The following is a 25,441-nucleotide window of genomic DNA, read 5'->3' as shown; positions in this document are numbered from 1 at the left end:
AACTGCCTTATATAATGGTTCAAAGAAAGTTTGTAATCGTCACTAGCACGTACGGTCGATTAAATTTCTAGAACGTTCTAATGTGTCTATACTATACTCAGAATAAAAAAAATCATTATTTTCATTTTTATCATAATTAATTAATTTTGATAGTTTTAAATTGAATTCTTGCATACAACATGTGATTGACCTAGTTATCACAAATGCACAAGAAAATTCACGATAAACCTCTGCATTAAACTGTTTGTTATTTTTCTTAAATCACGTGCTAAACGTGCACATGTAAAGTTGGATGTCCAGAGTTTGTCGACAATTGATCCAAATAAAAAGTGAATTGATCACAGGTAAATCATCTGAACATAACTCATCGACAACAATTATGATATGTCGTCCAAGCTTTTCGTCAGATGACAGAACTATCGCTTTAGGATTGTTGGAAGCTGGTGTATGCGCAGCTGACGTCGCCAGCTTGTTTTCGATGGAAAATGACCGAGGTGTTCCGATTGCATTTGACACTGCTGTGTCATTCAGCTTTCACATGTAGATGATGATGTCGGAAATTATTAGAAGGTAAATTTATATATCTATGATTAAAACCACAAGACCCAGCGCAGGTGGATATGAAGGATTCGTACAACAACTGACAGTGAATCAACTTGTCTTCATAAAAGTATTCTTAAACAACGAATAGCCATAACTTATGATATTTTGAGAGTTTGCTTAACAAATTGAGTGACACGCCAAAATTCTTTAATTTTACTGGTACATTTATCATCTTGTATCAAAAGGCATATCATTGATGATGATATCTTTATGAATATGCATTAAGCACACCTCGGCCATTCTCCATCAGAATCATCCTCGGAGGTACATGAACGATTTACAATGTCAGTACAATGTACAATGAACTTGCTTTGACTGCGTTGCAAGTATATCGCGTAATTATTTCAATTTAGCAGTTAAACTTTACTCTTGTGAATCTGAATTACTCATGCAATAATACACGTCACTTGCAATCAATTTAAACTTCGTAATGTAAAATGAAAATACACGTTAAAGGGACTGTACACCAGATAAGCACCAAAAAGTTATTTTCTGTAACGAATCTCAGGACAATTATTTAAATAAAATGTTTTACTCTTTGATATCATAATTGTATTAAATACCAAAATGTAAAAAAATTCGGAGACCGGGTTCGAAACCGTGTCAAAATTGCAGTCCAGTGTTGTATCCACTGTGCTACGACGGCTTACCCTGAATGGTAGGAATATTCAAGCTATATACCAAACTTGAAAATATCACGTGATAACATCGACTAGCCAATCACGCATAAGAAAGGAAATCTACTAGGTAGACATATGTAGTAATCCTTTTTAATAAAAAATACGAAAAAAATGCTAAAAATAAATTAATTGTAAACTATGTGGTACTTCAGTTAGTAAGTTTCAATGCATTGTACACATCGATACCAAGTTTATGTCAGTTTTCGACAATTTTCATTTGTTTTTTCGCTATTTCATCATACGGAGTACAGCCGCTTTAAAACACTACACTGAATTAATACTGCTATTTAAAATTTTACGAACTACTTCTACTGATGTTCCAGTATACAATAAAGTTTTGTGTTGGGGGGGGGGGGGGTGTTGGGCGAAAGCTAAATGTATTTTTTAATTCCATAACTAAGTATATTATATGTTTCTATTGTTCCCAACAAAAATCTCTGGCAATTCAATGGGAAAGACTCATGTAGGGGCAGATAAAAATATCTTATACAGTTTATTAGGGATTGTACAATCTCACAATTCCAGAATATTTGAATCAAGGTTTCCTCTTCAGACAACAGAATGTACATAATCTGTCATTAACAATATTCATTTTAAGCAAAAATGAGTTTGTAGCTAAAATACTCTGTATAGTTTTTGTTGGAAACCATTGAATATATGTATCTCTTGTAATATATATACCAATCCATAGATTTTTTCCAATTTACATCCTCGAAAACAATGTTCCATTTATCCTGACAGGTTGGAGTATCGATATTTTTTATCAATTCATTATATACTTTTTTTTCTTTCTTTGGTTTCAAGCAAAATATCCTTAACATAACATGACATTGATGGGGTTTGAGTTCTATCATTAATACTAAAAGTAATTTTACATGTTTTTATGTAGTTCTTAACAACTCTTATTAAACCTTCAAACAATATGAAATATATATTTGTCCCTGTACCATTCTCTAAATTATCTCTTTGTTACAAATGTGTCTGTTTCATAACAATATCTTTAATAAAACGTATTCCTCTAGTATAAAGAACTTTGACAAAGATACCTTTATTACCAATCTTCAATTGATGGTTGTAAAACAAAGGTGTATCTTGTATATCTTCAACAGTACCAGTGGATAATTTATCAAGGCAACAATTAAATATGCTTAATACATCAATCCAATATTTTTTTCTAATTTCTTTATTTTACTTTTAGCAAACAATTTTCCGGTATTGCGTACTTTACACATATCAAACAATGAGTTCACTAATTCATAACATTTTTATTCACTATTCACAAATTTTCTTAGCCAAGATAGGTTTAAGCAGCCTATTACAACAGCATCTATCATTTTTAGACCCCCATTACTGTACGCTTTTACTAAAGCAGAGTTTTTTTTATCTTATGGGGTCCATCCCAAATGAAATCATAGAACATTTTTATGATTTTATTAAAAAACATATTTACAAAGGTTTGGCAATGACATAAAACATGGGAAGTAACAATGACTTTACAACAGTGATCTTTTTAAATGGAGTTAACTTCCTTGTTTTCCAATAACTGATAATTTCTTCACCTTTTCAAGTTTGCTTGTAAAACTTAATTCTATCATTTTGCAAATATCTACATTTTGTTTTAATTGACCTTGTGGTATATTTTAGGGAACCAATCCATATTAAATTAGTCTTATCAAAGTTAATTTTCAAGGCATAATATAAAGAAAAATCACGTAATAAATACAACGTAGAATTCAATAATAACTCTAATCCATCAAGTAACAGAGATGTATCATCTGCAAATTGAGATATTTTGTATTCAACACCGTCCACTGAAATGCCCTTGATAGATTTACAATTTCTTATTTTATTGCTACAATTTCGGCACACAAAATGAAAATATAAGTTCTTATCGGGTATCCCTGTCTACACCCTCTTCCAATTTTGATTTTTTTTTCGACAGAAACCCATTCATTTGAAAAGCAGTTTCATTATTATTCAGAAACAAGCAAATCCACTGCATAAACATTATTCCAAAATTAAAAACGAAAACATTTTTTTAATAAACTAAAATACATCAAACGCTTGCTCAAAATCCATCATCATTAGCAAAGAATAGGTTTATGGTCAAAATTGGTAAAATACAATATATCCGGAAACTTCTTAAATGTAATAAAAAATATGTATAGTCCCATTAAGTCATGTGTATCGTTAGACGGTAAATATTCGAACTTTTTTGCATGTAACAGAGGACTTCGCCAAGGAGAAAATTTATCTCCGTTACTGTTCTCGCTTTATCTTAATGATTTAGAATACTATATGGTAACAAGAAATGACAAAAGTTTAGTGGTAAACGATGTGAACTTAGATATGTTTATTAGACTGCTTGTTTTATTATATGCCGATGACACAGTGGTGTTTGCCACCTCTGAGGATGACCTCAAATCTGTACTCAAAACATTTTATTCTTATTGCTGTCAGTGGAACCTAAATATTAATTTTGATAAGACAAAAATTATGGTATTTGGCGATAAAATGAAACGGAATAGAGATATTAGAATTAATGATTGTACAATAGAAGTCGTTGATCATTTCAAATATCTAGGAGTTCTGTTCTCGAAAAACAGACATTTTGCATTAGCTAAGAAACATGTAACATAGCAAGCTCGTAAAGCAATGTTTAGTTTATATAGAAAAATTAGGAATTTAGACCTCTCCATTGACTGCCAACTTAAATTATTTGACCACACCATTGTACCAATTTTGACATATGGTTGGGAGATCTGGGGCTATGGTGACCTGTCCCTTATTGAAAAAGTACATACTGATTTCATAAAACATATTCTCGGAGTTAAAAAGAGCACGCCTCATGTTATGTTATATGGTGATCTTGGTCGCTATCCATTGTCGATTTTAATTAAGAAACGTATGGTTGGATTCTGGCATAAATTAGTTACATCAACAGAAGGCAAACTGTCTACAAAGCTTTATAAAATAGTATATACCCATTTAAATGACAATGATACTCATTTCAAGTGGATGCATCATGTTAAACATATTTTTGACGAATGTGGAATTAGTTATGTATGGAACAATCAATATTTTAATGGTACAAAACAACTGCTTTTAACTAGAATCAATCAAACACTTTCTGATCAATATATACAAAGTTGGACATCTGATGTTAATTCCTTCTCCAAATGTTTGAATTATAGAATGTTTAAGGATACGTTTGGCTATGAATGCTATTTTGACAATGTTCATGATTTCTATTTGCAATAGTTGATAAGATTTCGAATGTGTAATCATCACCTCCCTATTGAAAAGGGGCGATGGTTTAATATTGAACGTAATAATAGGAAATGTCATCTTTGTCAATCAAACGATGTCGGTGACGAATTTCATTATCTTTTTAAATGTACTCACTTTGTTGATGCAAGAACACGACTGCTACCGCATATTAAAGGTGATAACTGTAACACAATTATGTATAAAAATTGATGAATGAAACAGATGAAAAGAAATTGATAGATTTAGCGAAGTTTTTTTAAGATTATACTGGATTATTTTATTAATACACCAGGCTAACTAGCGCTTACCTCAATTTTTACTATAAATTGTTACAAATTAATATAAATATATTTATTATATTTGTCTTAGTTGACTCCAAAAGATAGAAAATAGCGTTCTTCTTCTTTTTCTTAGTACCTACACAGCTTGACCGATTTAATTTGTGTATATTTATTTGTTGTAAACCTCGTATCACATGTATTATATGTGCAGAGTGTACAATAAACTTTGAAGCAAATGGCATATACTTACTACTACTACTAGTTAGGTGATCGTGTGACTAAATAGGCTTAAACAATCTAAAAATGTTTATTACTTTTATTTCCTTTCACCAGGTCATATCTTGACTCCATTTTGATTTGTATCAAACTCTTTGGTCACGTGGATTCCGAGCCTTGCGGAACAGTTGCAAACTATTTTTAAACATTATACACATTTTAATTCTTCCCATGATGGCATTATTATATAATATGATTGGAACAATTAAAAATTGATGACATACAACACTCAAGACAAGAATCATCCGTTAATCTCTTAAGTAGAATTCAACATGTTGGAACGCATGTTTGTCGGTTTCTGAATAGTTTGTACCAAGTTTGATATATCCCTGATTAACGCAGACAATACACAGACAGGTGTTACAAACAATCAAAATACATGTATAAAATCCCCTTAACATGTAAATGCATGTTTGTTATTGGGGCAACGTTTCCTGGCGTATATAAAGAAGCAAAAAAATACAAATACAAATACAAAGTCATCATTCCTGTTTTTGCGACCGATTTAGACTAACGGTATCTTGTTTTACGAAGGAAATTAATTTGATAATAGCATCACAATGGCTGACTCACTGGACCTAACCAACAGAGATCCTAATAATCTCAACGATCACATTAAGGTAAGAAAATCAAACAAGTTTTTTTTATGTATTTATGCTATTATTTAGGAACAATATACTATTTGGCGTGATTAATTGAGGCTATTTACTCACGGTTTTGAGTTTAGGCCCCCAATTTCTCGAAACTAATTACACCTTACAAGCTTAAGCCGCTTATTTAATTCAGCCAAATTTCATTCTTTATCGTGAATTTACTACATAACAGACAGGAAGACAGAGTAGTTTATTGTTGTAAACATGTAAACATGTTAATAACAGTTTCTTGACAAAACATGATATGTCAAATAATAATTATTATGGTCACAATGATACATGGCAAAATAAGAAAGAAAAGAGAAAAAAATAAACAGAGATAAAACATAATATTGCTTATTATTTTATACAAATGGTAAATATCAAAACTAAATGTAAATGCTTAATATATGCAATACCAGGATAATAGGGATTTGGGAGACTAATGTCACATATTTTTATATAGGCTAGATCATATTATTGATCACAGAATTTCTTAAAAGAAATGCTTGGTTTATGTATTTACTTAGATTTCTTATTTCGACTTTATTTTTAGATTTCATTAATTCAACAAATTTGTACATACTTGGGTTTCTAACATAGATTGTTTTTATCAACTCCTTTCTGATATTGTTATAAACAGGGCATATAATGACAAAGTGGTACATAACACAGCTTATGGTGGTGAGCATATCAATAGTTTCCATTTCGAGGGGCTGAAAGGTTCTCAGAAACATTAAATAAAGAAGCAGATAGAACCTTTTCGCTTTCACCCCTCGAATTTAGAAGTCCAAAAACTGCTAAGAATGTGCATATTTCACAAACTATACCTAAACAAAAATAGTGCGCTTAGATTTATCCTGTTATAAGGGACTTACGATGTTTTGAAAAATTTGGGCCAGATGTGTAGTAATCTAATCAAGACGGCTGCGTAGACCTTTGTGATTAATGGCTAAGCAAATGTTTCAGTCGCCGAAAGAGCACCCCAAAACAAAATATGTTTTCATTTCTACATGTTTTGATACTGAATACACTATTTACATGTTTAATAATGAGGTCGCATAACAAACAAGAAAACATTATAAAACGCACAAGTGCGTATGTTTCGAATGATGCATGGTACCTGCTCCTCTATTTTGTACTAAATCAATGCACTTAGAAATGAATGGAGGAAGCGATAAGTATTATTGATTTAGGGAAAAAATGAATTATACAATCTGTGTTAAACTTTCAACAAAATGCCTTTGCTTTTGTGTGTGTTTCAATACAACATTCGATGTGTCGAATGTTGGTTATCTCGATTTTTTCCTACGTCCCGACAAAGTCGACATAACGAGTTTCGACTGTATTTTATTTTGTGTTTAATTATTATTTAATATAAACCATCGATAAATGCATAAAACGTGTTTTCTTATTTCTTTTCAGGTCACATTCGAAGACGTACTAGGTGAACCGGAAGGGGCACATTCGATTGACTGCGTTTGGAAGCTCGCTTACACCTGTTTCAACTGCTGGCTCGGACTCTGCTACAAAATTGCAACCATTCTCTGTGGTATTTGTGTCGCTGCCGAGTGGGGCTGTGCCTTCGCCGAGATCGCCTTCTACCACGTCTGGTTTATCACACCCTCATTGAAATACTGCGAGCTGAACTGTGCCGTGTGTACGAAGGTGATACGTGTATGCGTCTCCTGCTGTTGTGAGCCCTGCTGTGAGGCGCTTGGTGGAATTTTCCATCACTTCGGGAAGAAGTAAATTACACCATTGATTGTGATTGGCTGAATACTACGAGCAATCGAATATATTTGATGCTGTACTTGGTGGCTTGTATATGAACTGTAAAAGGAACGGATACTTGCTCATGTGTCAAGCAAAATTTAAATTGTGAAAAAGAAAATTTGTTTTTCAACAAATGTTAGGGGTTACCTTACAAAAATAAACGAAAACATTCCTTTGTGATCGACACATTTTTCTAACATTTTAGTAGCATTTTTGGGGTAGTCTGTGCAAAAAGTATTTTTATCCCCAAAAAGTATCATTGTTCTCATGTCATTGTGCGTTTTAAACTTTGAATCTGGTTTTAAAGGTTGTGCAGTCTATAGTAGAGGCAAAAATGTCTTCAAATTTGTTAAAATCTGCAAATGAATGGAATATGAGTCAAAATAATGTTTTTGAACTAAAATACACATTAAATAGGGTTTTCCACATACTCAAACCAAGACACTCAATGTCAGTTTTCGACAATTTTCATTTGTTTTTTCGCTATTTCATCATACGGAGTACAGCCGCTTTAAAACACTACACTGAATTAATACTGTTATTTAAAATTTTACGAACTACTTCTACTGATGTTCCAGTATACAATAAAGTTTTGTGTTGGGGGGGGGGGGGTGTTGGGCGAAAGCTAAATGTATTTTTTAATTCCATAACTAAGTATATTATATGTTTCTATTGTTCCCAACAAAAATCTCTGGCAATTCAATGGGAAAGACTCATGTAGGGGCAGATAAAAATATCTTATACAGTTTATTAGGGATTGTACAATCTCACAATTCCAGAATATTTGAATCAAGGTTTCCTCTTCAGACAAACAGAATGTACATAATCTGTCATTAACAATATTCATTTTAAGCAAAAATGAGTTTGTAGCTAAAATACTCTGTATAGTTTTTGTTGGAAACCATTGAATATATGTATCTCTTGTAATACTATATACCAATCCATAGATTTTTTCCAATTTACATCCTCGAAAACAATGTTCCATTTAGCCTGACAGGTTGGAGTATCGATATTTTTTATCAATTCATTATATACTTTTTTTCTTTCTTTGGTTTCAAGCAAAATATCCTTAACATAACATGACATTGATGGGGTTTGAGTTCTATCATTAATACTAAAAGTAATTTTACATGTTTTTATGTAGTTCTTAACAACTCTTATTAAACCTTCAAACAATATGAAATATATATTTGTCCCTGTACCATTCTCTAAATTATCTCTTTGTTACAAATGTGTCTGTTTCATAACAATATCTTTAATAAAACGTATTCCTCTAGTATAAAGAACTTTGACAAAGATACCTTTATTACCAATCTTCAATTGATGGTTGTAAAACAAAGGTGTATCTTGTATATCTTCAACAGTACCAGTGGATAATTTATCAAGGCAACAATTAAATATGCTTAATACATCAATCCAATATTTTTTTCTAATTTCTTTATTTTACTTTTAGCAAACAATTTTCCGGTATTGCGTACTTTACACATATCAAACAATGAGTTCACTAATTCATAACATTTTTATTCACTATTCACAAATTTTCTTAGCCAAGATAGGTTTAAGCAGCCTATTACAACAGCATCTATCATTTTTAGACCCCCATTACTGTACGCTTTTACTAAAGCAGAGTTTTTTTTTATCTTATGGGGTCCATCCCAAATGAAATCATAGAACATTTTTATGATTTTATTAAAAAACATATTTACAAAGGTTTGGCAATGACATAAAACATGGGAAGTAACAATGACTTTACAACAGTGATCTTTTTAAATGGAGTTAACTTCCTTGTTTTCCAATAACTGATAATTTCTTCACCTTTTCAAGTTTGCTTGTAAAACTTAATTCTATCATTTTGCAAATATCTACATTTTGTTTTAATTGACCTTGTGGTATATTTTAGGGAACCAATCCATATTAAATTAGTCTTATCAAAGTTAATTTTCAAGGCATAATATAAAGAAAAATCACGTAATAAATACAACGTAGAATTCAATAATAACTCTAATCCATCAAGTAACAGAGATGTATCATCTGCAAATTGAGATATTTTGTATTCAACACCGTCCACTGAAATGCCCTTGATAGATTTACAATTTCTTATTTTATTGCTACAATTTCGGCACACAAAATGAAAATATAAGTTCTTATCGGGTATCCCTGTCTACACCCTCTTCCAATTTTGATTTTTTTTTCGACAGAAACCCATTCATTTGAAAAGCAGTTTCATTATTATTCAGAAACAAGCAAATCCACTGCATAAACATTATTCCAAAATTAAAAACGAAAACATTTTTTTAATAAACTAAAATACATCAAACGCTTGCTCAAAATCCATCATCATTAGCAAAGAATAGGTTTATGGTCAAAATTGGTAAAATACAATATATCCGGAAACTTCTTAAATGTAATAAAAAATATGTATAGTCCCATTAAGTCATGTGTATCGTTAGACGGTAAATATTCGAACTTTTTTGCATGTAACAGAGGACTTCGCCAAGGAGAAAATTTATCTCCGTTACTGTTCTCGCTTTATCTTAATGATTTAGAATACTATATGGTAACAAGAAATGACAAAAGTTTAGTGGTAAACGATGTGAACTTAGATATGTTTATTAGACTGCTTGTTTTATTATATGCCGATGACACAGTGGTGTTTGCCACCTCTGAGGATGACCTCAAATCTGTACTCAAAACATTTTATTCTTATTGCTGTCAGTGGAACCTAAATATTAATTTTGATAAGACAAAAATTATGGTATTTGGCGATAAAATGAAACGGAATAGAGATATTAGAATTAATGATTGTACAATAGAAGTCGTTGATCATTTCAAATATCTAGGAGTTCTGTTCTCGAAAAACAGACATTTTGCATTAGCTAAGAAACATGTAACAGAGCAAGCTCGTAAAGCAATGTTTAGTTTATATAGAAAAATTAGGAATTTAGACCTCTCCATTGACTGCCAACTTAAATTATTTGACCACACCATTGTACCAATTTTGACATATGGTTGGGAGATCTGGGGCTATGGTGACCTGTCCCTTATTGAAAAAGTACATACTGATTTCATAAAACATATTCTCGGAGTTAAAAAGAGCACGCCTCATGTTATGTTATATGGTGATCTTGGTCGCTATCCATTGTCGATTTTAATTAAGAAACGTATGGTTGGATTCTGGCATAAATTAGTTACATCAACAGAAGGCAAACTGTCTACAAAGCTTTATAAAATAGTATATACCCATTTAAATGACAATGATACTCATTTCAAGTGGATGCATCATGTTAAACATATTTTTGACGAATGTGGAATTAGTTATGTATGGAACAATCAATATTTTAATGGTACAAAACAACTGCTTTTAACTAGAATCAATCAAACACTTTCTGATCAATATATACAAAGTTGGACATCTGATGTTAATTCCTTCTCCAAATGTTTGAATTATAGAATGTTTAAGGATACGTTTGGCTATGAATGCTATTTTGACAATGTTCATGATTTCTATTTGCAATAGTTGATAAGATTTCGAATGTGTAATCATCACCTCCCTATTGAAAAGGGGCGATGGTTTAATATTGAACGTAATAATAGGAAATGTCATCTTTGTCAATCAAACGATGTCGGTGACGAATTTCATTATCTTTTTAAATGTACTCACTTTGTTGATGCAAGAACACGACTGCTACCGCATATTAAAGGTGATAACTGTAACACAATTATGTATAAAAATTGATGAATGAAACAGATGAAAAGAAATTGATAGATTTAGCGAAGTTTTTTTAAGATTATACTGGATTATTTTATTAATACACCAGGCTAACTAGCGCTTACCTCAATTTTTACTATAAATTGTTACAAATTAATATAAATATATTTATTATATTTGTCTTAGTTGACTCCAAAAGATAGAAAATAGCGTTCTTCTTCTTTTTCTTAGTACCTACACAGCTTGACCGATTTAATTTGTGTATATTTATTTGTTGTAAACCTCGTATCACATGTATTATATGTGCAGAGTGTACAATAAACTTTGAAGCAAATGGCATATACTTACTACTACTACTAGTTAGGTGATCGTGTGACTAAATAGGCTTAAACAATCTAAAAATGTTTATTACTTTTATTTCCTTTCACCAGGTCATATCTTGACTCCATTTTGATTTGTATCAAACTCTTTGGTCACGTGGATTCCGAGCCTTGCGGAACAGTTGCAAACTATTTTTAAACATTATACACATTTTAATTCTTCCCATGATGGCATTATTATATAATATGATTGGAACAATTAAAAATTGATGACATACAACACTCAAGACAAGAATCATCCGTTAATCTCTTAAGTAGAATTCAACATGTTGGAACGCATGTTTGTCGGTTTCTGAATAGTTTGTACCAAGTTTGATATATCCCTGATTAACGCAGACAATACACAGACAGGTGTTACAAACAATCAAAATACATGTATAAAATCCCCTTAACATGTAAATGCATGTTTGTTATTGGGGCAACGTTTCCTGGCGTATATAAAGAAGCAAAAAAATACAAATACAAATACAAAGTCATCATTCCTGTTTTTGCGACCGATTTAGACTAACGGTATCTTGTTTTACGAAGGAAATTAATTTGATAATAGCATCACAATGGCTGACTCACTGGACCTAACCAACAGAGATCCTAATAATCTCAACGATCACATTAAGGTAAGAAAATCAAACAAGTTTTTTTTTATGTATTTATGCTATTATTTAGGAACAATATACTATTTGGCGTGATTAATTGAGGCTATTTACTCACGGTTTTGAGTTTAGGCCCCCAATTTCTCGAAACTAATTACACCTTACAAGCTTAAGCCGCTTATTTAATTCAGCCAAATTTCATTCTTTATCGTGAATTTACTACATAACAGACAGGAAGACAGAGTAGTTTATTGTTGTAAACATGTAAACATGTTAATAACAGTTTCTTGACAAAACATGATATGTCAAATAATAATTATTATGGTCACAATGATACATGGCAAAATAAGAAAGAAAAGAGAAAAAAATAAACAGAGATAAAACATAATATTGCTTATTATTTTATACAAATGGTAAATATCAAAACTAAATGTAAATGCTTAATATATGCAATACCAGGATAATAGGGATTTGGGAGACTAATGTCACATATTTTTATATAGGCTAGATCATATTATTGATCACAGAATTTCTTAAAAGAAATGCTTGGTTTATGTATTTACTTAGATTTCTTATTTCGACTTTATTTTTAGATTTCATTAATTCAACAAATTTGTACATACTTGGGTTTCTAACATAGATTGTTTTTATCAACTCCTTTCTGATATTGTTATAAACAGGGCATATAATGACAAAGTGGTACATAACACAGCTTATGGTGGTGAGCATATCAATAGTTTCCATTTCGAGGGGCTGAAAGGTTCTCAGAAACATTAAATAAAGAAGCAGATAGAACCTTTTCGCTTTCACCCCTCGAATTTAGAAGTCCAAAAACTGCTAAGAATGTGCATATTTCACAAACTATACCTAAACAAAAATAGTGCGCTTAGATTTATCCTGTTATAAGGGACTTACGATGTTTTGAAAAATTTGGGCCAGATGTGTAGTAATCTAATCAAGACGGCTGCGTAGACCTTTGTGATTAATGGCTAAGCAAATGTTTCAGTCGCCGAAAGAGCACCCCAAAACAAAATATGTTTTCATTTCTACATGTTTTGATACTGAATACACTATTTACATGTTTAATAATGAGGTCGCATAACAAACAAGAAAACATTATAAAACGCACAAGTGCGTATGTTTCGAATGATGCATGGTACCTGCTCCTCTATTTTGTACTAAATCAATGCACTTAGAAATGAATGGAGGAAGCGATAAGTATTATTGATTTAGGGAAAAAATGAATTATACAATCTGTGTTAAACTTTCAACAAAATGCCTTTGCTTTTGTGTGTGTTTCAATACAACATTCGATGTGTCGAATGTTGGTTATCTCGATTTTTTCCTACGTCCCGACAAAGTCGACATAACGAGTTTCGACTGTATTTTATTTTGTGTTTAATTATTATTTAATATAAACCATCGATAAATGCATAAAACGTGTTTTCTTATTTCTTTTCAGGTCACATTCGAAGACGTACTAGGTGAACCGGAAGGGGCACATTCGATTGACTGCGTTTGGAAGCTCGCTTACACCTGTTTCAACTGCTGGCTCGGACTCTGCTACAAAATTGCAACCATTCTCTGTGGTATTTGTGTCGCTGCCGAGTGGGGCTGTGCCTTCGCCGAGATCGCCTTCTACCACGTCTGGTTTATCACACCCTCATTGAAATACTGCGAGCTGAACTGTGCCGTGTGTACGAAGGTGATACGTGTATGCGTCTCCTGCTGTTGTGAGCCCTGCTGTGAGGCGCTTGGTGGAATTTTCCATCACTTCGGGAAGAAGTAAATTACACCATTGATTGTGATTGGCTGAATACTACGAGCAATCGAATATATTTGATGCTGTACTTGGTGGCTTGTATATGAACTGTAAAAGGAACGGATACTTGCTCATGTGTCAAGCAAAATTTAAATTGTGAAAAAGAAAATTTGTTTTTCAACAAATGTTAGGGGTTACCTTACAAAAATAAACGAAAACATTCCTTTGTGATCGACACATTTTTCTAACATTTTAGTAGCATTTTTGGGGTAGTCTGTGCAAAAAGTATTTTTATCCCCAAAAAGTATCATTGTTCTCATGTCATTGTGCGTTTTAAACTTTGAATCTGGTTTTAAAGGTTGTGCAGTCTATAGTAGAGGCAAAAATGTCTTCAAATTTGTTAAAATCTGCAAATGAATGGAATATGAGTCAAAATAATGTTTTTGAACTAAAATACACATTAAATAGGGTTTTCCACATACTCAAACCAAGACACTCAATGGCGATTGTATGCTTTGAATTTCGGGATATATTTAATTTTAAGGGATAAAAACAATAGCATACCTTGGTTTTAGTTTATTTATTTTCAAATTCGCGAAACAAATGTTTATTTTTGCATTGTGATTGTTGAGTGTCTGGCTTCCCTTTGACTTTTCTTCTAACATAAGTTTTAGTTCGAGATTTTAACACGTTGATTCAATTTTATAGTTAAAGACTGACGAACCATTGTTGTTGTTAAATATCATGATTTTATATATTAATTGTCTACTTTCACTTTGAGCACATGTTAATCCAGCACTTGCGCGTATCCAAAAGTCTAAAGCTTGTACTTTATGAAAAGCTATTTATATTGTTGATGTTTTGAAATAAAAATACGAAACAAACGTTCGAGTTCTTTCAGTTTTGGGACAAAGATAAAATGTCGGATAATAAATCAAAGCAATAGATCGACTGAGCACATATATTGTATATGTGCATGTCATATTTGTCTTATTTTGAAACTACAAATGGTCTTATGTTTCCTTAATAATGCACATATCGGGAATTGATAGTTCTCAGGGATCAGGTTTGCCCAAACCAGACAAGTACATTAGTAAATTAAAAATTACTTCTATAATCACATTCCCTGAACTAAGAAAAAGCGCAAAACGACTCGTTCAGTAAAATGATAGCAATTCTTTTGATAAACGGAAAGTGATTCGACCAGATCGTTGATAATTTAGTCAATGTGATAATGATTTATATCGACATGGGTCTTTGAAATTAAATGTGAAGCATCTCTTTTTAAATTTATTGAGATATTTTGCCTCTGTGACACATGTGCTTCAGATAATAATGAATTGTCATGATATATTAATAGTCGAAAGACTTGTATGCAAATTATGCAGCATAAACCGTATACGTATGTTTATTATGCAGAACGGCAGGAGTTATATCCCTTGATTTAACAAGTTGACGGCAGTCATACCATTATGTAGGACATGTCCCTATAACACAGGCATACTTATTATCTACCTAGCTGTATATCGTACACGAATGCTCTAAGCAATATCCTTGAGAACATTATTCAAATCGTTGACAGATTTCTTTTTTTGTACGAGACGTTGCTGAACCATTGTTTGAAAATGAATGTTCAAAAAGGGTTGGAGAATTGCAATAAAGATAGCAGCAGTAAAAGTCCAGTCATATCGTGACAAAGATTTACCAAATTTTGGACTTTGGGTTGAAATTATGAAACTTTGCCAGACGATACTTATGTGTGTTTATGTTAAAACAAGCTCAGGACCCACCTCAATTTCGTTCAAAATGGCTGCCAAAATCCGAGATGGCCACCAAGACCCTTCATATTACAAAGAAGAACTGTTATGGTAAATAAATAGTGACATGACCTCAGCAAATACATCATTTAAGTATATGCTGTTGAAAAGAATTCTGAAAATATTCCATGGTAACGTAAAGCCTTTTAATCTTATGCTTCTACTTATCATTTAAAATGACTAGAAATTATGTTAGAGAGACAATCTGGTCAACAATTTATTATTTAAGGTGAATGAGACAAGCAATTGTTTAAACCAAATTGTTAATTAATTTACAGTTATCTGATGCTTTTGTTCCTCCTATTGCTTCGCATGGTTGGTACTCTTGTGAGTATTAATGGTCAGAAAATATTCATCGTATATTTTGTAAGACTTTACTTTGTGTTGGACAATCCGCTAGCAACGTTGCTGTATACGGAGAGTTAGGACGTTTTCAACTAGATATAAGTAGAATAATTATAATAATAAAGTTTTGTTTCAAGATGTATCAAATAAATAACAAAGGCTATGATATCGAATAACCATTGTGGATGTGAAAGTTATAAAGCAAACTGATTTGCTGACGTTCATCAAATATTTGGTATAGATTTTTAGAAGTTTACTAAAATGTTGCCAATGTAGATGCTATATTCATTCCATTGTTTCAAGAGTAATTGAAGACTTTATTCGTACAATTCAAAAGTTCGCTTGATATTGATCCGTGCATAAACATGTATTACGTCAAGAGACACAGTAGTTGCTCTTACAAAAGTTCACGTGTCTGCTCATTGTCTAAGAGTCCATTAAGAAAGGTATGGCCATATAATAGAAAGACATTTGCGTGTAAGACATAATGCTGTTTTTTTAGGGCCTGTTTTTTTAACGGATTCTATTAATTCAAGTTGCTTAAACAGCGTACAGTTACTGAATTTTCAATTTCTCATCAGATATCTCGATCGTGCTGGAAAATTGGACTATAAACGCACTTTTTTTAAGACATAAAAAATGGTTTCACATTTATTTTTAAGACCCATGTGACTGTGATAGGCGTGTGACGGGCCAAAATACTTAATTTTGAGATCAAACAGTTAATGAGTGAAATGTTATATCATTTACATTAAGAAATAGAAAAATCTAAATGAGTTAGATTATAAAACCCTGAAATTATTTCCGAATATTATTTTTTTCAAAACTAAATGTCGCAAAAAAGCAATGCATGTTTATGTTAACAGACTGTTACATGTCAAAACACTGTATTTCATGATATCGCATCAGTGTTTATTTCTTTTACAGTCATGAAATATATCATTTTCAAAATGATTGACTCACTAACAGACCGGACGATTCACTGCCCGTTTACGAGACGAATCGTTGGTTTCTTTTTCTGTGTTGAGAAGGTGTGATTACACAAGTAAAATTATATTTTGATGGCGTTTTATACAGAACTTGTTCTCGGTCAATCCATAACTGATATAAACTACACGACATTTATTCGTTGTATAAAAAGAAAAAAACACAAACTTTTATTTCGTATTGTTATTTCAAAACATAAACAATATAAATAGTTTTTCATCGGGACAAAAGTCTTAAGGAAACCCTCAAGTGCTCAATTAGGTTAGATAAATGAAGTTATGAAAACAATCAGATTGTCTTTAACACGATTAAAATATCACTTGAGTATATCGTTTAACCCATTCTTTGCTAGATTTTATTATTTTGCACATAAACCAGTGTCCGTTATTTTTAGAAGTTCATTTATAAACCAGCCAATAAAACATCAAAACAAAAGGATTATTAATAGTATTCAGCCAATCAAATCGATTGCTAAACGCATTTTAGCCAATCACAATCAATAATGTCATTTACTTCTTCCCAAAGTGATGGAAAATTCCACCAAGCGCCTCACAGCAGGGCTCACAACAGCAGGAGACGCATACACGTATCACCTTCGTACACACGGCACAGTTCAGCTCGCAGTATTTCAGTGCGGGTGTGATAAACCAGACGTGGTAGAAGGCGATCTCGGCGAAGGCACAGCCCCATTCGGCAGCGACACAAATACCACAGAGAATGGTTGCAATTTTGTAGCAGAGTCCGAGCCAGCAGTTGAAACAGGTGTAAGCGAGCTTCCAAACGCAGTCAATCGAATGCGCCCCTTCCGGTTCACCTAGTACGTCTTCGAATGTGACCTGGAAAGAAATATCAATGAATGTTCTTTGCCTTCTATTTTTCAATTAAAGTAAATAAAACATACGCGCAGGTTTAAAAATAATATGAAACCATATTTTATTTGATAGAAAAATATTGATAAATGGTTAAATTGAATTCTTCCTAAATAAAAATACGTGTCGCGCCTATTTCAATCATTTTTAAGTGCAAACAATTGATTTCGTTAAGTGCATTTACCGTGCATTATTCGAAAAAAAAGCACGTAAACGTTTATTGTGTCATCTTGTTTGTTATGCGACCTCATTTTCCTACATGCCAATAATGTAAATATTGCATATCAATTTTAAAACGTGCAAGAAGGAAAATAGGTTTGTTTTTGCGTGCTATTACGGCGAATAAAATATTGCTCGCATTAATATCTGAGGCATGTGCAGCCACGTGATAAGATCAACATTCATCTGATCTCCAAACCGTGATCTAATCGGCCGTAAGAACACGAAAAAAAGTTACTTTCACATAAATACATTAATAAATATTAACAAATAATGTTTACGATATTCTTACCTTAATGTGATCGTTCAGATTGTTAGGATCTCTGTTGCTAAGGTCCAATGAGTCAGCCATTTTGATTTTTTTTATCAAATTATTTTCTTCGAAACCAGCCTTAGTCTAAATCGGACACACAACCAGGAATGAAATTTTTGTATATTGTTGCTGCTTTATATTCGCCGAGATACGTTGCCCAAATAACAAACATGCATTAACTAGTTATGGGGATATTTCATGTGTTTTAATTGTTTGTAGCACCTTTCTGTCTGCATTCATCAGGGATATATCAAACTTGGTACAAACTATCAAGCAACCGACTAACATGTGTTCCAACATGTTAAATGTAAATTACAGATTTAAACTTAAGGATGATTGCCGTCTTGCATATTTGTGTTGTTTATCAATTTTATAAGGTTTGTAATTTTTAATGTAGTTGTTTAAATCATTCGCTGATAAGAAGCCAATATTCCAGTAAAAGTTCACGCCCCAATAACACGAAAATACTTACGTCAAATTTTAATCTCTGTCTCATCTAATTTTACAACATAGAATCAAAAGATTCTGAAAATAATATGTTTTTGCACGTTTTTAAACTACATTCTATTATTGAATATGTTTATTAAAACGTTTGGTCAAAATTCCAAGGGAAGAATATTCTACAGCCAAAAATGTACATGAAAACAATTAATTGCCTTTTAACATATACTCAAGTATAGTTTTTTCCTCCAGAATTAACATTCTTTGAAAGATTGTCAAAATCTTATTATCAACACATTTTATGAAAAAGGGTGTTTTTAAAAACGTATTAAGATATTTTGAATAAGGCTATGCTTTTATGTGGTAAAATGAGTTGTGTTTGAGTTTTTAGATTTGATTTGAGTATTTATGTGATATTGGGGCCTGGGTCTCTTAACATACAACTGATAAAAATATGCCATTTTGACATATGACGCCTAGATTAATTTTGTAATGATTTCTGTCTGCTATTAGATAAAAAGTCAAACTGTCGTTTTGTGTAAGTTAAGCCATCAAGTTTGATATCGAGTTTTTTTAAAGTTTTATTGGCAATATCGGCAACATAAGAGCCTTTGGCCATGAACAAGTAACATAAAACATATTAAGTTAGATGCACACACAATACAAAGATTTAAACAGTACATACAACAATTTTATAAGTTCTAATACAACAATATACTTGAAGGTACTTAACTAAGAAGGAACTGCATCAATGAAGTCAGATCGCCTCAACATAGCATGGTATATGATTTTAGCCAAACGTTTCAAAGTTACACTGTCATTTGGTGACATTATCTTGACAAATTTATTCAATGTATTCCATGATCTTATATTATATTGTATACGTATGTCGGAGTAAAACGGACAGCATAGTATAAAGTGGTATTCAGATTCAACCATACTTGCAAAGTTTGCATTTACGATTTATACGTGATATTATATTATATCGAGTAAAATGCCCATATGACATCCATATTGGGCTCATATTGCTATTTTGGGCAGTAAAGAGCCCACATCGGGCCCATACATTTTAAAAATAGTCTTTTTTAAAAATGATAGTCCTAGTTTGATGTAATATGTCACTATGTTTTATATTTCACATGCCTAATGATAATTGCCATTTATTATGTACCAAAATTGCATAATTTGGTCCAACGTGGGCGCCTTTTTATAAAAAAAAATCCGGAACAGTATTACCGGTAGAACAGATTGGGAAAGATGCATTATTGTGGTGTTTGACTTCTTACGTAAAATATTTAACATATTATATTAAATGTTTAGTTTAATATTTGTTTTATTCTTTCACGGATACAAGATGGCTTTCTTGCTCACGTGAACCTAAATAGCATATGCTGCTTAACAATTTTGTAAAGTTTACGTATATACAAATATTTAAGATATACGGCGACATAACTTATTTTGGTGTCATTTTGCAGCAGGAAACGGACCATACCTCTTGTATTTCTGACACAAATGCTAAGCAAAGTTCAATGTGTATAACAATAATGTTTGTTGATGTTATTGTGTGATCATGTATACAACCACGTAGATAATGAGTAGACAAATGGTTTGGTGAAATGTCCAACATATGTTTTTTGCCGGTTGTTGTTTTACTTTAAACTGTTAATTTGACATTAATGGGGATTTAACTGGTAGCTGTGTATCTTTTCATTGATTTTTTTCCACATATATGTATTTTGTAATGTTATGTGTATTAATATCGCATGTTTATTATTATTGCTCATACACGTAGACAAATTGTATTGTTAACTATATGTGTTGTGACGTTGTACTATGTGCGCGTCAATAAATTGTCTGTCCGTCTGCCTGTCTTAATTAATCACTTACACTTTATAGTGTTAATATCGAACACTAAAAAAAAGTATTTTGTTTTATTTCACGCCTTAATTTGTTGTCGATTTATGAAATATTTTCTTTAAAAAAAAATATGTTCGTAATTATTTATTGATATTATGCCTCACGTGACCTGCCCATGTTATATTCTCATATACCCATCATGGGCATTTTCGTACTGCCACACACTGACAGTGCCGTGTGACAGTTGACATGATATTGTCACATAGCACGCGCGTCTAAAAATAGGCATTTTTGGTTTCCCAGGTCTGAGGTGGTAAGCGCTTATTAAAATGTGTTAACTTCCGGTGTTTGCATTATTTCTAAGCGACATTTGCAGCAAAATGACAGCTAATGTAAATAAGCTATAATTACAGAATAAATTGATTAAACTTGAAAGTTGTGAAATGGTGAAAACTCTTTATTTATGTATATAAATTTAGCTGTGTTCGGTATAATTAAATACATATTGCATGGTTTCCAATGTGACAGTACATATTGTCAACATTCGGGTAAATACTGTTACCCTCGGCTTCGCCTCGGGTAACAGTATTTCCCTCATGTTGACAATATGTACTGTCACACTTGAAGCCAGGCAATATTTATATAATATTAATAAAATGTTTTTTAGTAACTTTCATCTCAAATATCAAATTTGTTCGCAACTTAAAGCTAGCTAATGTTTTGTTGTATATTTAATGTTTTCATTTGTTATTTCTGTACTCTGTTATGCAGGCATAAACATGTACTTGTTTTGTTACTTCTGCTCTCAGATGTTATGCCAGTATATAAGTCACATAATTAAGTTTGCTTCTGGATTTTGATGTTATACCGGCATAACAAGTGTGACCTCTTAGTTACTTCTGGACTCAGATGTAATCTTGGCTAAACAAGTCTGACCATTTAGTTACTGCTATTCTCAGATGTTATAACAGCATAACAAGTATAATCATTTCGCTTACTTCTGGACTAGTTTGTAATGTCGGCACAACACATCTGATCATTTGGTATCTGCAGTTATGTTGGCATAACAGTTGCTTCTGTTCCCAGATAAAATGCCGGAATATCTTATCTGTCTGTTGTAACTTCCGTAGTCTGATGTTATGTTGGCATAACAGTTGCTTCTGTTCCCAGATGTAATGCCGGCATATCTTATCTGTCCGTTGTAACTTCTGTAGTCTGATATTATGTTGGCATAACAGTTGCTGCTGTTCCCAGATGTAATTCCGGCATATCTAATCTGTTTGTCTATAGATGTAATGCCAGCATAACAAATATGTCCGTTGTAACTTCCGTAGTCTTATGCTATGTTGGCATAACGAATTTGATCATTTAGTTACTTCTGTTCGCAGATTTTATGTCACCTTTGTTCGCAGATTTTATGCCGGCATAACAAATCTGATCATTTAGTTACTTCTGTTCGCAGATGTTATGTCATCTTTGTTCCAGATGTTATGTTGGCATAACAAATCTGATCATTTAGTTACTTCTGTTCGCAGATGTTATGTCATCTTTGTTCCAGATGTTATGTTGGCATAACGAATCTGATCATTTAGTTACTTCTGTTCGCAGATGTTATGTCATCTTTGTTCCAGATGTTATGCCGGCATAACTCATCTTATCATTTGGTTACTGCGATTCTAAGATATTATTCTAGCATAACAAATCTGATCATTGGGCTCATATCTGTTCAATATCTCATCATAAAACTTTTAATTGCAATATTAATATGTTACGATGGCATAACATAACTGTCGTAAAAAATGTAATTTTTGTTTGAAAAAAATGTGACACAACAAAGTTTAGGTTGTGATTCTGTAAATTACAGTGTGTTTAGCAAAGTTTCACCCACAAAAATGGATATATTGGATTTAGTCTTTTTAAAAGATATGCTCTTAAACAAGATGTTATAGCTTGTGTTAGAAACATTTTTGATATTAATTTTATCAAACATATTTAAAGATGACAGGTCTGTTCATTAGAGTGTTTTAAGTGAAAACTGGTACAAAATGTTCGTCATATCGCAATTCACGTGTATGTTAAAAAAAGAGATGTTGTAATATACCATAACACTGGATTGTTCGGACGAATCCCTGACCATTTACAAACCGTCGCGCGCGCTGTCAATTTACTTAACTTCGTCCAAGTTGAGCTGGCGTGATTATACAAGCAAAAATTCAATAACTGATGTACGTATCTGGTTGTTACAAAAACTGGTGCCATTGAACTACCAATACCTGATATGAGGGTGTCCAACGTCATTTATTTTTGCGGAATTTTTAGTGAGGGAAATGTTAGATGCGGAACAAAATGGCGGTTTGTTTAAGTATTTTGGTGTTTTCGGAGGATATTTTGATTAGGTAAGTAAGTTTATATCACCTTTATCGCGGAAGCCTAACGTGTAAGCTTCTCTCGGTTTTAAGACTATGTTTCTAGAAGCCTTAACAAAAAAAGTTGTTGAATGCATAAGCTGAACGATTGCTTGTTTACAAAGTTATAATAGAAAATTGCGTGACTTGACACTGTGTTTTTAGTCAATGTGTACCATTTTTGTACATATCTTATATTGAGTTTTTGCAACTTTTTTTCTTTTCGACGGCTTATGTACCTAACATGGGCACTATACGACATTTTTTTATGTTTTAACACCTATTATGTCTTGCGTGAAAGTTTTCTGCAGTTCCGATGCAGAATCAGAATATGCCTTCGTTATTTTAATAAGTATAATTAAGACACGAGCTGTAAGAAATGTGAATATGTATTGTAAAAAGGCAATTTGTTACCCAATAAAAACGTATCGCGTAATTGTGATGCAAAATTACCTACCAGATGCACTTGTATACTATTCTAGCAATTCATGTATGTGCTCATAAAAGGATTACTCTTTATATCAATGTAGGAAATCTTGGTGTAACAGACCGACTCGCAATACGGCAAATTAAATGCAAACATCAGTCTGATACTATTTTACCACGAAACTCATGAAAATACGTTTAAAAACAGCGGTAGTTAATGCCCCTCCCCCAGCCCCTGGCAGTTGTCTAGCAATGGATGTTTGGGCATAACGCTAAATAACAAAATAAATGAAAATAAAGAATACATTGGAATACTCCATACTACGCCATTGTTCACTGACAATTGTTCGTATGGGAGGACCCAGCAGCCACTTTCAACATTTTGACTATGTTAAAAGTATAAAAACTTCACTGCGGACAAGAACATACGTTCACTTAAATACATGTACAAATGCTTTGGTAGTCTAACATTCGTTGTTCCAAAATACAAATGACATGCAAAAACGAAAAGAAGTCGAGCGATTTTTGTCGTATTTTTATTTCAAAACGTCAACAACATAAATAGCTGTCAGAAAGGACAAACTAAAGTCTTAAGGATACGCTAAAGTTATCAAATTACCAGTGTTCATAGAGAAGGACGACAATTTATCGACAAACTGATAAAAAAGTATTGTGTTTTATTAAAGTCTCGTCAATTTTTAATATTACTATAAGATTAAATAAAATTGTTAACCTCAAACATCAACTTATCTTGGGAAAAATGAAAACCAGAAACTCAAAATTTAATATGTAAACAAACATTCCTCTCGCAAATTCGTTCAAAACAGGCATTTTTTTCTTATAAATCCTATCTTTTTAAAAATGTTTAATATACCATTTCGCGACATATCAACAATAGAATTATTGTAGAATGTAAGATGCTCGCATTGTAAGATAATACCTAACAGTAGTTGGACAAATATCACTTAGAACTCTCCATAATTTAATTTTCAAAGTCACCGTATCGTTAATGCGTTTTGTGCACATAAGCAATGGCCGTTCCTAAAACATTCATATATAAATCAGCCAGTAAGACATTAATCAAATCGATTGTTAAAAGTATTCAGCCAATCAAATCGATTGCTGAATGTATTCAGCCAATCAAATCGATTGCAGAAAGTATTCAGCCAATCAAATCGATTGTTAATAGTATTCAGCCAATCACATTCAATAATGTCATTTACTTCTTCCCGAAGTGATGGAAAATTCCACCAAGCGCCTCACAGCAGGGCTCACAACAGCAGGAGACGCATACACGTACCACCTTCGTACACACGGCACAGTTCAGCTCGCAGTATTTCAGTGAGGGTGTGATAAACCAGACGTGGTAGAAGGCGATCTCGGCGAAGGCACAGCCCCATTCGGCAGCGATACAAATACCACAGAGAATGGTTGCAATTTTGTAGCAAAGTCCGAGCCAGCAGTTGAAACAGGTGTAAGCGAGCTTCCAGACGCAGTCAATCGAATGTGCTCCTTCCGGTTCACCTAGTACGTCTTCGAATGTGACCTGAATAGAAATAACCAAGAACGTCGTATAGCCTTTTATTTTTCAATGACCAAACCATAAATATATACACTCCGAATGATAAACGAAAATTCATTAAAAAGAAAGAAAACATAATATCAATGCAAAATGTTTTTTTCTTCAAATGAAATTATTTATCGCCTCTTTCATGCATTTCGATGTGCATACAATTGACTAAAATAGTCCAAATGTACGAAAGGAAGTGCATTTACCGCCCATTGTTCAAAATCAAATTTATA

General features: G+C 32.4%; 4 protein-coding genes across 4 annotated transcripts in view; 2 read left to right on the top strand and 2 right to left on the bottom strand.

Moving 5' to 3' along the window:
* Positions 1-5,670: 5,670 nt before the first annotated feature.
* Positions 5,671-7,494, top strand: LOC128246005 (caveolin-1-like). Its single transcript, XM_052964215.1, has 2 exons — positions 5,671-5,730; positions 7,168-7,494. The coding sequence occupies exons 1-2, from the start codon at positions 5,671-5,673 to the stop codon at positions 7,492-7,494; spliced, it is 387 nt and encodes a 128-aa protein (XP_052820175.1).
* A 4,667-nt stretch (positions 7,495-12,161) lies between these two features.
* Positions 12,162-13,986, top strand: LOC128246004 (caveolin-1-like). Its single transcript, XM_052964214.1, has 2 exons — positions 12,162-12,221; positions 13,660-13,986. The coding sequence occupies exons 1-2, from the start codon at positions 12,162-12,164 to the stop codon at positions 13,984-13,986; spliced, it is 387 nt and encodes a 128-aa protein (XP_052820174.1).
* Positions 13,987-17,617: 3,631 nt separating this feature from the next.
* On the bottom strand, positions 17,618-18,548 carry LOC128246003 (caveolin-1-like). The gene is made up of 2 exons (XM_052964212.1): positions 18,489-18,548; positions 17,618-17,944 (listed from the first exon to the last, which is right to left on the bottom strand). The coding sequence occupies exons 1-2, from the start codon at positions 18,546-18,548 to the stop codon at positions 17,618-17,620; spliced, it is 387 nt and encodes a 128-aa protein (XP_052820172.1).
* Positions 18,549-24,857: 6,309 nt separating this feature from the next.
* The window catches only part of LOC128246002 (caveolin-1-like), a 909-nt gene continuing 325 nt past the window's right edge, over positions 24,858-25,441 (bottom strand). Inside the window, exon 2 of the mRNA XM_052964211.1 lies at positions 24,858-25,184. Coding sequence (XP_052820171.1) covers positions 24,858-25,184 — 327 coding nt within the window. The remainder of the gene's footprint in view (positions 25,185-25,441) is intronic.

The sequence above is a fragment of the Mya arenaria genome, chromosome 9 (assembly GCF_026914265.1).
Source record: "Mya arenaria isolate MELC-2E11 chromosome 9, ASM2691426v1".
Lineage (NCBI taxonomy): Eukaryota > Metazoa > Mollusca > Bivalvia > Myida > Myidae > Mya > Mya arenaria.
The sequence above is the reverse complement of the archived record's forward strand: the minus strand, read 5'-3'. Positions and strand labels throughout refer to the sequence as shown.

Excerpts from the sequence above, each read along its gene's own strand:
- LOC128246005 (XM_052964215.1), top strand. The coding sequence starts at position 5,671 with ATGGCTGACTCACTGGACCTAACCAACAGAGATCCTAATAATCTCAAC. Across the intron at positions 5,731-7,167 it reads ATCTCAACGATCACATTAAG|GTCACATTCGAAGACGTACT; the intron begins GTAAGAAAATCA and ends ATTTCTTTTCAG.
- LOC128246004 (XM_052964214.1), top strand. The coding sequence starts at position 12,162 with ATGGCTGACTCACTGGACCTAACCAACAGAGATCCTAATAATCTCAAC. Across the intron at positions 12,222-13,659 it reads ATCTCAACGATCACATTAAG|GTCACATTCGAAGACGTACT; the intron begins GTAAGAAAATCA and ends ATTTCTTTTCAG.
- LOC128246003 (XM_052964212.1), bottom strand. The coding sequence starts at position 18,548 with ATGGCTGACTCATTGGACCTTAGCAACAGAGATCCTAACAATCTGAAC. Across the intron at positions 17,945-18,488 it reads ATCTGAACGATCACATTAAG|GTCACATTCGAAGACGTACT; the intron begins GTAAGAATATCG and ends ATTTCTTTCCAG.